Source organism: Pezoporus flaviventris, unplaced genomic scaffold, assembly GCF_033815535.1.
Source record: "Pezoporus flaviventris isolate CSIRO_AGI_PZ_B2104156 unplaced genomic scaffold, CSIRO_AGI_Pfla_v1 ptg000015l, whole genome shotgun sequence".
Lineage (NCBI taxonomy): Eukaryota > Metazoa > Chordata > Aves > Psittaciformes > Psittacidae > Pezoporus > Pezoporus flaviventris.
Window position 1 is genome coordinate 38,122,846 of NW_026892563.1, and position 12,190 is coordinate 38,135,035.

The 12,190-nt window shown below is 50.7% G+C and overlaps 1 protein-coding gene across 1 annotated transcript; it reads right to left on the minus strand.

Moving 5' to 3' along the window:
- Positions 1–5,700: 5,700 nt before the first annotated feature.
- NOP2 (NOP2 nucleolar protein) lies at positions 5,701–11,615 on the minus strand. Its single transcript, XM_061454135.1, has 16 exons — positions 11,482–11,615; positions 11,353–11,398; positions 11,175–11,269; positions 9,991–10,253; positions 9,663–9,706; positions 9,337–9,500; positions 8,509–8,708; positions 8,333–8,422; positions 8,161–8,248; positions 7,926–8,066; positions 7,610–7,749; positions 7,254–7,343; positions 6,665–6,787; positions 6,486–6,583; positions 6,262–6,392; positions 5,701–6,151 (listed from the first exon to the last, which is right to left on the minus strand). Exons 1-16 carry the CDS (start codon positions 11,582–11,584, stop codon positions 5,898–5,900), a joined length of 2,070 nt encoding a protein of 689 aa, XP_061310119.1. The 5' UTR covers positions 11,585–11,615; the 3' UTR covers positions 5,701–5,897.
- Positions 11,616–12,190: the final 575 nt, after the last annotated feature.

The following is a 12,190-nucleotide window of genomic DNA, read 5'->3' on the forward strand; positions in this document are numbered from 1 at the left end:
CTCCAGGCCTCCATTACTCATTTGCCTTTCTTGCCTGGGAGCAGACCAAATGAAATTTGTTCCCCTCTCCTGCCTTGCTGTGTCCAGCATCAGTTTTGTCCTGTGACCTGCTTGTCTCCCCTGTCCTGCCTGCAACTCTGGGCTCTCCATTTGCATTTTTAACATCTCCTCTCCCACCAGTAATGTGCCTGCATCCTCCGGGGCACACCCATGACTCCCACGGGTGTCATCCTCCCATCACACACATGGGATTTTAGTCCCACCCATATGGATTTAGGGTGGGAAATGAAGTGAGCTTTCCTTCTCCTTCTGTCGCCTCCTTTTTAACACTTTTCTAGAGCAACTGGCCAGAGAGGCTGAGCTACTGCGAGCAATGCTTTTGTCAAGGGAGAGGAGCACAGGAAGGTTTTCCTAATGGACAGGAGCAGATCTCTGTCTTCCAAAAACCCTCGCTGCAACACCAGCTGGAGCCATGCGCCCAGCAGCAGTAGTGCCAAATAAATAGCCAGGGCAAAGGGAAGGACAGAAGGACAAAAGGGATCCTGCTCAAGAGGCTTGTTTTGAAGCAGCAGCTCCAGCTCCAAGACCTCCCAGCATGTGCCCTGGAAACCATCACTGACTCCCTCCTGTCACATGTCACTTTGCTCTCCCCACATGCACCGCAGCCTCCGTGCCTATGCAGCAACCTGTGCTCTCTGCCAGCATCCTCCCTCACGTACCCCTGATTTTACCCCCTTACCTGCCAAGAGCAATGCCACAAAACGTGGAGCAAGCGCTTTCCTCAGCCCTGCTTGTCCTGCTTCTGTCCTGCTGGGGAAACCTGGCAAACGGAGCTGATTAATGAAGTGCCAGTGGAGGAGGGCATCACCATCCATCAGGAAAAGCCTTTTCACTAGGAGGCCAGCGCAGTGCTGGAGCAGGTGGTGGGATCTCCATCCCTGATGGTTCCCAGAGCTCAGCTGTGCAAAGCCACAGCGATGTGACTTAGAGCCCAGACAGTCCTATTTACCAAAGGGGACTGGGCTACAGAGCTCCAGTGCCTCTTCTTACCAACACTCCTCCTGTCTCCTGGAGAGGCCAGGGCAGTGTGACGCCTCGTTTTTTTTACTGTTCCCTTGCTCAGGATACTTACAGAATCATGGAATGGTTTGGATTGGAAGGGACCTTAAAGCTCATCCAGTTCCAACCCCCTGCCACAGGCAGGGACACCTTCCACTGGAGCAGGTTGCTCCAAGCCCCGTCCAACCTGGCCTTGAACACTGCCAGGGATAGGGCAGCCACAGCTTCTCTGGGCAACACACAAGAACTTTTGGGCACTGTGCTGCCCTGCAAAGCCAGCAGCACACAGAGTGGGGAGAAATTGGCATAGAGGAGCAGCTGCCAGCAGGACCTGGGATCACCACACTGACCCACACTCCGAAGTGTGCCTGTCTAACAGCAAAGGAGGGAATAGACTTTCTCTTAAGAAACCCCAAACACCAGTCCAGGAGGGAGTTTTGTAGGCAGGTCGTGCATGTGAAGGTCGTTTTAGGTACTACAGCCAAGAGCCAGGGTCCTAACTGACCTTACTATTCTCAGCAACTCCCCTTTGACTATACCAGGCAGGTGGGACTTGCAGACATCCTTGTCCTCCCTAGCAGGATGGACAGCTTGGGGGAGCAAAACCTACCAATCCGATCTTGGTCATTTGTGTATTCAGCCCCTACAGAAGTGTATACATCTATGGGGTTATGTGCAACAGAGCATGTGCTCCATGATCTACATTTTATACCCAGGTCCCCGAAGTGCAGGATTTCAGTCCCTTCCTCTGGATACAGCCCAACACAGGACAACGCCACTGCAGGCTGCCTACCCGGCGCGGAGCAGACATTGCAGCACATGACATCACTGGAATTAGTGACCAAGCCACATTGCTACTGGAGTCTCTTCTCTTTCCATTACACATTACTGTCCATAGAAGTATTCCTTTTCCGTCTTCCACCATGCCGAGGGTGCAGCAGTGCCTGCCTCTCCCTCCCTTCCTCCCTCCCTCCTGGTTTGCAGACATGAACTGGCAGCACTCTGGAGCCGGGCAGGCAGGAGCTGGCTGTCTCACTGTACCCTGATAAGGCTTCTCTGAGAGACTCATCCCCTTCCACGTGGGGAGAAGGATTTGAAGAATCCCCACCGAATCCATGATCTTACATGTGTGATATTTCTCCCCCTGCACTGGCAGTCATGAACACAGAACCTCACCTCTCCCAGGCACCAGGTCTGTTTTGAACACTTCTGGCCTTGTTTAGCCTAAATAACTTTACAGCGTGTGGCAACTCTATTCTAGAACTGCCTACCTACTCTTTTTGTTTTTTCCTTCCTAGTCATTAAATGCCACCCCTGTGACATCTGTGCACAGCACAGAGGAACAGATACAACACATTGCACTGACTTCTCTCAACCAGCTTCTAATTTATAACATAGCAATTTTCCTCCTCAGCTCTGCTTTTAACCCTTGCTTTGCCTCAGTTCTTGCTTTGCTCTGCCTCAGCTCTTGCAAGCCACGTTGCCAGATATTCAAATATATTGAAGGAAAGTACTAAAAGATTACCCACTAGTCACATTTTCCAAAAATCTCATCTTTCAGGCAACAAAAGATGAGATTAAGAATAAGAAGGCAGCTGCAAACACAAGGCTGGTGTGAACAGCAGCCGCATACCAGAACACAGAGGGAAGCCTGGTTAAAAGCAGCATCTATTCTCACCTTTCAGAAGGGCCTGACATAGTCTGGAGATCCACTAGAAACCAGACGGTTACATTGGAATCCCAACCAAGAACTTTCTGTTGCTGCCACTGAGGTTATCAAGATAAACTGGTTATCAAGCCAAGACTACACAGGAATCTCAATAGGCAGCAGCAAAGCGTTACAACCGCTCTGAAAGGACTGGCTCACGGCTTGCCAGAGGTAAAAGTCCTTCTAGGTACAAGTCACCTACAGCTGGAAGATTGCCATATGGCTCCGGTTCTGAGCTGTATGCTGGCATCCTGTGTTTCACTCGGGGGGAATTCTGCTAGAACTGGAAAACACGTAAGGCTGGAGGAGCAGAGGCAGGGCTCAGCCTATCTGGAGGCTGCTGTTGCCACAAGCAACACAAGCTTCGTGCAGCCAGGGCCCAGCTGAAGGACACGAGGTGCTAGGCAGAGCTCAGGATGTGCCTTGGGAGCACTAAGGGGCAGGCGCAGCAGTGGGACCACCTCCTGGGGGCACAGGAGCTGCTAAGCTGGGTCAGAACAATGGTCCATCTAAGCCCAGGAATCAGTGTTCAGCGCAGGATGAGGATGGAGGGGATTGCAGCCAGGGCAAGTAAGCAGCAATCCCTCCCAGCCTCTAGCATTTCATGGCTCGAGGATCTTCTGAGCCAGCTGTTTACCAGCCTCTGGTGCATACAGCTGGGTTTTCAACCTGCGTAAGCTTCTAGCACCCGCCATACCCTGCAGAAAGGAGAGGAGTTTCATGGCTACCTGCACCATTGGTGCATTTGATGGGTCCCAGGGTTTTGGTTTTTTTGTGTTATTGGAAAAGAGCCAACAGTTGCTCCCCGTTCATCTTCTCCACAAACCATGCCACAAAGCGATTTTACACACTGTTATATCACTTCTTTCTGCATGGCCTCTTTTCCAAGCTTAGAGGCCTACATTCTAGCTGTTCCTCTTACAAACCATTCCATAACTTGTGATGTATTTGTCCTCCCTGAACATTTCCTAAAGTCATTCAAGATGGGGGGCACCAGAAACACAGTATTGAAGTACAGGTACAGGGGGTTGCAATAATTGTCTCCGTTTTGCTATCGAGTAGTTCATTTCCTAATAGCACCTTGCTTTTATTTAGCTTTTCTGAAAGACCCCAGAAAACTTCCCTTGGGTTCTGTGCATCAGAGACCTCACCACACAAGCCTGGAGTGAGACAGTTGCATTCAGAGGCTCCTCCCTGCCCTGATTCACCGGGAAGCATGGGGAAAAAGTTCTTTTCCACTATAAGGGTATTTAATTAATGGCTATTCAACACAAAAAGACAAAGTCACCCCCCCAAAACAGACTTACAATAACCACAGAGATACTAAAGCCCTAAAAAGCAGAAGACAACATGGCCTGTAACAGGGACCAGGACTCTGGAGACACTGACAGATTGAACCATTACAGGAAGCACTCGAGCACAGCCTGGAATTGCTTCAGCCAGGAACTTCACGACTGGAAAAACCAGAAAGCAAAATTATTGTGGGCTTCATGGGAAAGTGCAGATTTATTATGGGATGCTTGAGGGGAACTTTGGGATTGTGTAAGGATTAGCATGCAATGTTTTAAGGAAGATTATGGGAGCAAAATTTACCCAAGGATGTTTAGGGGAAGGATCAAAGGAGGGAAAAGGGAAGCACCAAGCTAGATCAAGGGAAGTGAGCATGGGAAAATGGAGAGGAGGAATAAATAGAAAGGGGCAGTCACACAGGACTGGCTGCTGGTCAGCACACGTGCCTGGCTGAGCTCTGTACCCGATTACCACCATCCAACCTGGCCTTAGATTAAAGTAATTCTGGCTTTTTCCTCTGCATGCATGTGCATTCGTGATCCGCCAGCAAACTGCCAGCTAGACAAGCCCCTGCAGAAGAGGTCTGAGAGCCAGTACTGGTCAGACTGCAGTCTGAGGATCTATGTGATCTATGAACATGTATGCCCACGGTGCACTAACATGCTCTAGCTTTGATGGGCTTGTGACCACGAACAGGATTAGGCCTTTTCTGCCATTTATGTTTTGTGGGTGCTGTTTGTGTTTTCCTGGGTACAGCACTATGACTCCATTTCTGTTAATCAGTCTCCATCTGGTGCATTGAGAGCACGTGTGCACATGTCTGAGGGAGGTTTGTGGAGTTCACACTCAGCCTCAATGCTTGCTGAACCTGCTAACATGGGAAAGCAGCAACCTCACATGTAGCAGACCAGGGCAGAAAGGATTCGTCAGATCCTACAGTCCAGTGCATTCAGCTATCCTCAACATCAAACACTGGAATAGCACATCCAAATTCTCCCATGAACCCAAAGCTTGGCAAGGAAAACAAATCAAGTCAAAGCCTCACATGAGCTGAGCAAGGCAAGTAGAGAAATCATGCTTCAAGGTCTCCATACATGATGAAGGAGAAACACACCTGGTAGAAAGCTTATTAATGAATTGGCTCTAGAAAGAGATTTATTGACTATAGAGCAGAATCAAAAAAGAGAATATCAACTCACACTAACAAGGGAAAGGGACCTGGGCTGACATTTAAATAGAAACACCCCAGACCCCTGCTTCTTATGTCTGAACCAACCACATCTGAGACTGCTGGGGACCAGCACAATGGTCAGATGGGGCAATCACAACAGTGAACTGGGTTAGCACACAGGGACAACAGGGAAGTGGGGACCAGCACAGGGACACTGGCCCAGGAGCTCCAGCCCTGCCCTATGCCCACCTGATGAAGGACCCTGCTCACAGGCACCACACAATACAAACTTCAACCAGGCAGCTAGGGTTTGAACTCTCACTGCTTCTTCACAAACACCCATGTTGCAGAGTTTAAGAACTAACACCAGAAATGCCAGGGCATCAGATGGGAACAAAGGGGTTTCTGCTGCAGAGGAGTAAGGGGACAGGGCAGAATTCTGTGTTCAAGGGAAAAAGGACAATACTTGAGCCAGAATATAAAACTTTTAATGGGTCAGTGCATCAGTTCTTGATGCGGAGGGAAAGGAGCAAACAGGGCTGTAACTGTGCCAGGCTCTCAGTGCTGCAAAGATTATCTACACAGAGCAGCAAAGCCAGGTGGTACATGCATAGCTGAGCAGCCTTTGCTCTCTAAGGAGGGGACCAGCACCTGGAAAAGCAGTCCCTCTCACTGTCCTTTTGATTTCATCCTATGCTTCTTCCTGGTAAGGACTTTTGGACGCATCATTTTGGGAGAAGGCCTGCCAGCCTTCAAGGGTTTCCTCTGTGCCTGCAATGAACGTTTCTTCTTCAAAGTAGGCTGTGGCAGCTTCTGCTCTTTGTCAGCTTTTGATCCCTCAAGTTTCTTCTTCTTTGGCCGAGGCTCCGTGGCAGTATCAGGGACAGCAGACGGAGCTGCTGCTTCCACAGCAGGTTCTTCATCTGAAATGGAGAGTAACGTGTGGGTAAGAAGAACCTACATGGCTTCTGCAGAGGAAGCAGCCTGTAAGGGCAGGCTCAGGCAGCTCAGCTGAGCTCCAGCACTAGGTTACCTTTTGGTGCCTGGGGGATGGCATTAGAGAATTTCTTGAACTTGGCAATGAAGAACCCATCCATATTGTGCGTGTGGGGATAGAAACGCCGCGTTGACTTGAGGGAGGGGTGGAAGCGACGGTCCTTGAACCTGGAGAAGCGGGGTGAGAAGTGATAGAACACCTCTGCTCAAACCTGGCCACCAAGAAACAGGCACCTGTGCAGCTTGTGATGCGGCACGCACCTGGTGAAGCCTTCCTTGCCAAAGTCCAGGCCTGTGGCCACCAAGCGAACATTGCGTTTCTTCAGGGCATAATCCACAACCCACTCATTCTCCTCCACCTGCCAGAGACTAAGTATTAGGACCAAAAGTTCACCAGTCTCCCAAGTAGATGTGCACAACACAGCATGGAAGGGACTTACCATGACGGAGCAAGTGCAGTAGACAATGTAGCCCCCTGTCTCTGAGGCAGCATTGACTGAATCTATAGCACTAAGAATCAGCTCCTTCTGCAGGTGAGCACAGCGCAGGATGTCTTTCTCATCCTGAAAGAGAAAGATAGATTAGGACGCCAGAGCCAGAAAGAAGCACCCCAGGCCTCTGCTGCTGTGTGACTGGATGGATGGATGGGTGAGAGGAGAACAAAGCACATTTGATATAGAAGAGTTTTGCAGAACTAACCTCAAAAATCCTAGCTCTGGTACAACACACAGAACAGAATCACAGAATGGTTTGGGTTGGAAGGGATCTTTAAGATCACCTACTTGCAACCCTCCTGCCATACGCAGGGACACCTTCCACTAGACCAGGTTGCTCAAAACCCCGTCCGACCTGGCCTTGAAAGAGGAAAAGTGGAAAGGAGAAAGGAAGAAGGAAAGAGAAAGCAACAGGAAAGAGAAGGCAAAATCTGCATCCTTACTGCAGGCTTCTCTCAGGAACAAAGCTGCCCAAAGCCCTTCCTCTCATGACTTATACTTGAGTCCCCATCTGGTGTCCCTGCTGGTCACTCACTTTGTTGGTTTTGACAGCAGGATCCTTGGAAATGACACCTGTTCCGCTACAAGGAGCATCAAGCAGGACACGGTCAAACCCTCCAAGCACCTACAGGCAGATGTACATTTGGAATTACACTCATAGGCAGGAACACAAAATAAGACCAAGACCATAAGACTGGGAAGGAAGGAAGGAAGGAAGGAAGGAAAGATCCATCACTCCTCCACATCCACCTTCCCGTCTCCATATCAAACAACACACACTCCTGTGTCAGCTGTCTCTGGAGAACATGACTTTACTATGAGACAGTACAGCAGCTCCAGGTAAGCATATGTCAAGGTAGGTAAGGACACCCAAAACAGGCAGGAACATACCTTGGGGAACTGGCGTCCATCGCAGTTACTCACTACAGTATTGGTGACTCCCAGCCGATGCAAGTTGCCCACCACGCTCCGTAGCCGCTCGGAATTGCTGTCATTGGCCAAGATTGTACCTGTGTTCTTCATAAGCTGAGCTGCCAGAGGGCAAAGCACATCATCAAGGGGTTAAAATCCTCCTGCACTTGTGCCTGCAGTACAGCCACCCTCTCCTTCCCACAAGTTCATTCCCCCTTTCTGTATAGGCCAGTGGGAACTCATCACTTCACAGAGCATCCCTCCCAAGCCTCCACCCAAGGCTGCAGGATGGTACCTATGTAGCTGGTCTTGCCTCCTGGTGCACAGCACATATCGAGGATGCGTTCGTTTTCCTGCGGAGCCAAAGCCATGACAGGGAGGAAACTGGAGGCTCCTTGCAGCATGTAGTGCCCAGCCAGATACTCAGGGGTGGCACCTGGCCAGGGAAAGCAGAACAAAAGAAGATGACGTGAAAGTAAGGGAGTTAAGAGCAGGTCAGCTCAGCCCTACGACAGGAAATGTGATCTCACCAATGGGCACAGAGGAGTCATAAATAACAAGTCCTGTTTTTGACCACTTCCCCAAAGGGTCAAGATTCACACCACGGTTGATTAGAGCCTGCAAGACATGGACATGGGTCTGAGACAGAGACATCCCTCCGTGTGACATGCTGCACAGAGACTGCCACAGGGTCCTGCTCACCTGCGCCAGGTCCCGTCGCCGTGTCTTGAGCGTATTGGTACGGATGGTCACGGGGCGGGGAACCTCATTGGCTTCCAGGAAGTTTATCAACTGGATGAAAGAAGGGACAGAGAATAGAGATACAAAGACCCATAGAGGCAGCCAAACCCTCAGCAGTAAGCAGGGGAGGATCCTACCTCTGGGAGTGGGAAGATGTCCATGAGCTTTGTGAGCAAGAAGTCACTGTAGGAATAGTAGGTAGCCATATCCCTGCGCAACAAGGCGAGGTACTCCTGTCGTGTGTGCCCTTCTTCCCGCTTCACCCCAAAGTCCTGCAGCACCTCCATGTTGCCCTTGATGCGCTGGTGAATGGTGTGCAGGTCAGGTGGCTCAGCAGGTAGAAAGACCATTAAGGAATCATGAACAGCCAAGGAACTCACACACAGGTTCTTTAGAAGCGTACCTGATCATGCAGGACTCCTGCATCACAACAACACCTGCAGCAGAAAGGTCTCACTGGAATATACTTTCATCAGAGCTCAGCAGAGGGGGGATTCAAAAGATGGAACTGGACAAAACTACAATGTATTTAAAAGAATTCTGTTAGCTACTTTAAATAAACAGAAAAAACAGGGGGCAGGAAATTAAAATCACCAAACCCAAGAGCAAGCACTTTGGATGCTGAAACTATGCTCACCAGAGGCTCTAGGAATGGGTTACACAAACACCTGCCAGGAAAATCGGGGTAGAGAGGAATGAATTGCATGTTAAAATACACACATGCATTTAGGACTAGAAAGGAAACTGGGGCAAGCTCCATACAGGGCATAACAGATCTCCTAAATATACTGTACAAAAGCACAACATTGCACACTATCTAGTAGGACAGCTAATGTTTTGTCATGCACAAAACATTCCTGCTAAGCAGTACTCGTGATAAAGTCCAAATGAAGCTCTTTGGCTGTATCCAGGCTCCGTGCTGATGCACACATATGATTTATGGATGTTACAGAAAAAAAGGATATCCTCTTTCTCAATCTGTTCACTATTTGGCAATTTAAATTGCTCATCTATATCCAGGTTGATCTGCAGATCCGGGCCCTCTTCCTCCTTCTGTCCCATTTTCTGCCTGCTTTCCTCTTCTGCCTCTTCCTCCTCCTCTTCACTGTCATCCTCACTGAGGTCTTCCCTAAGGACAAAGAACAGGATGAATGTTTTATGCAAGAACAGGATCACACAGGCACCTCACAACTACCACTTCTTAGATGGCAGAGAGAGCACAAGAAGGAACGCAGGCTCCTCATCTAAACAGGAAATCTTCTGCAAACTGGCAAAGTTCTCAGATCCTTACCTGTCAGGCTTCTGCTTCAGGGCAGCTTTTTCAATAGGCAGCAACTAAACAGAGACAAAAGATAAATGAAACAATATCCCCAGATGCCCCCTACTTCCCATGAATTTTACTTGCTCTGCTTAAGGACAACAAACAAAAGCCCTAAATGTTATGCTGGGATCAGCTGCTAAACTTGTAATTGCTCTTGTGAAAGTAAGAAAAAGAAAGCTCTCTGCTACCTCACCATCCACAACCCCCTCCATAAAGTTACCCTTTCCCTGCAGACCTGATGTGTCCTTTTAGGCAGCAAAGTCAAGTATTGTGTAATTAAGAGCAAAAAAGCTCTTACCTCTTCTTCCTCTGATGATGAGGCACCATAATCATCCACCATCTCCTCACTGCTCCCATCCTCCTCCTCCATCTCCCAGCTGCCCTCTTCTGCCTCACCATCGCTGGATAATTCCATGCTCTTTCTTTTAAGTGCACTTTTCTTGGCCTTGGCTGGAACCAGCCATTTCGAATTGCCATCACTGAAGCCAGACCGGCCACGAGGGGTTTGTCCTGCTGCCTTCACGGCATGTCTCTCCTTCTGCGGGGATACCTGCTCTTCAGCTACAGGCAGAAGAACCATTAAGTTAGACGGCATTCTCAAAACCTACTTAGTTTTCTAGTTGATAAGACAAAAGAGGCCTTCCCATTAGACCTGAGCTGCCTGTCCAAGACAGGGGACTCCTTACTCTTCAGACCAGTTTTCTCAGTCATAAACAAAAGCATGTTCTCATCTCTCCACCAAATTTTAGACCTAAATAGAATTACCAAAGAAAAACAGAGCTACAATTATTTTATTATCACAGAATCATAGAATGGTTTGGGTTGGAAAGGACCTTAAGATCATCCAGTTCTAATCTTCTGCCATGGGCAGGGACACCTCACACTAAACCATCTCACCTAAGGCTCTGTCCAACCTGGCCTTGAATGCTGCCAGGGATGGAGCATTCACAACTTCCCTGGGCAACCTGTTCCAGCACCTCACCACCCTCACAGTGAAGAACTTCTTCCTTACATCAAACCTAAATCTCTCTTGTTAAAGTTTGAACCAGTTACCCCTTGTCCTATCACTACAGTCCCTAATGCAGAGTCCCCCTCCAGCATCCTTGTAGCACCCTTGAAGGCTGCTATATATAATGCAATTTTGCACTAACACATTACAGTACTTCCTCCCAAATCTTTACCCTTCCTTCTTCCTACTGCAACACCTTCCTAGGCTACACAGGACAACGCAGCGAGCTTAAAAGCCTCGGCTACCCAACCTGCCCCAACAGCCTTGCTGTGAAGGCAGGGTAAGTCAGAAGTGGCTTTCATATGTAGAAGAGCTGGTTTGTTCTTCAGGCAGCATCACTGCCCGGCACTGCAGGGACCACACACGAGGACAAAATCGTATAAAACAACAATTAACCCCACAACAAAAAAAAGAGGTGGGCGCCCCAGGGGGCACCAGGACAGGCAAACACCGGCCACGCACCCGGCGCTCACCTGCCGGCTCCGGCTCTCTTCCTCCTCCTCCTCCTCCTAGAGGCCTCTTCCTCCCCGTGGGGCCGCTGCCCGCTCCCAGTCGCCTCTTCGCAGCCCTGGATCGGGGCGGGAGGGAAACAACAGTGAGCCCCGGCCCGGTCAGCCCCGCGTGCGCAGCTCGCCAGACCGCTCCCCTCACCTCTTCCGGCCGTGACTGGAGAGCTTCCTCCTGCCCGTCTCCGGCTCTGCAGAGAGACACGCGGCGGTCGGTCCGAAAGCCCGCACCAGCGGCACCGGGTGCCGAGAGGCGGCGCCGGGCCAGACTTACCTGGCGGCAGGAAGCGGGCCAGCTCCACCTCAGCACCCCGCTGCTTGCGGGCCTTGCGCCCGGGGCCGCTCTTCGGCCTGGTCGGGTCCAGTTTCCGCCCCATGTTGCGCCACAAGCTCCGGCAGCACCAGGACCCCCCGCCACACGTGCAGGCCTCCCGCCCACCCCGCGCATGCGTCAGGCCTCGGCTCCGCCCCTCTCGCCTCCGTCCATTGGCTAGTGTCGCCGCTCCTGCTCGCTGAGTGGCTCAGCCGGCAACGTCATTCGCCCGGCCTGCTGTGGGCGGGGCCTCCGCACGGGGCGGCTGCCGCGGGGTCGCAGTCCTAACAGGAGGGGGGGGTGCCGGGGCAGACCGCCCCGTCCAGGCCGACCGGACGCCCTCCCTGGAGTCATGAGCAGGCTGCAGCGTAAGCGGAGGACTGGAGGAAGGTAATCAGTGCCAAAGCAGGCGGGAGATGAAGGGCTTGGTGCCTGTGAGAGGAGGAAGCAGAAATTCATGGAGGTGTAGGATAGATGGAAACGGGTGCTGGTACATGAAAACCGGCTGCATGGCCGAGCCTAAGGGGTGGTGGTAAATAGTGTCACAGCTAGTTGTCAGCTGGTCTCTAGTGCCGTCCCTCAGGGCTCACTGTTAGTTAAGGCCGTTGCTCAACATCTTCATTGATGATCTGGATGAGGGGGTTGAGGACACCCTCAGTAAGTTTGCAGA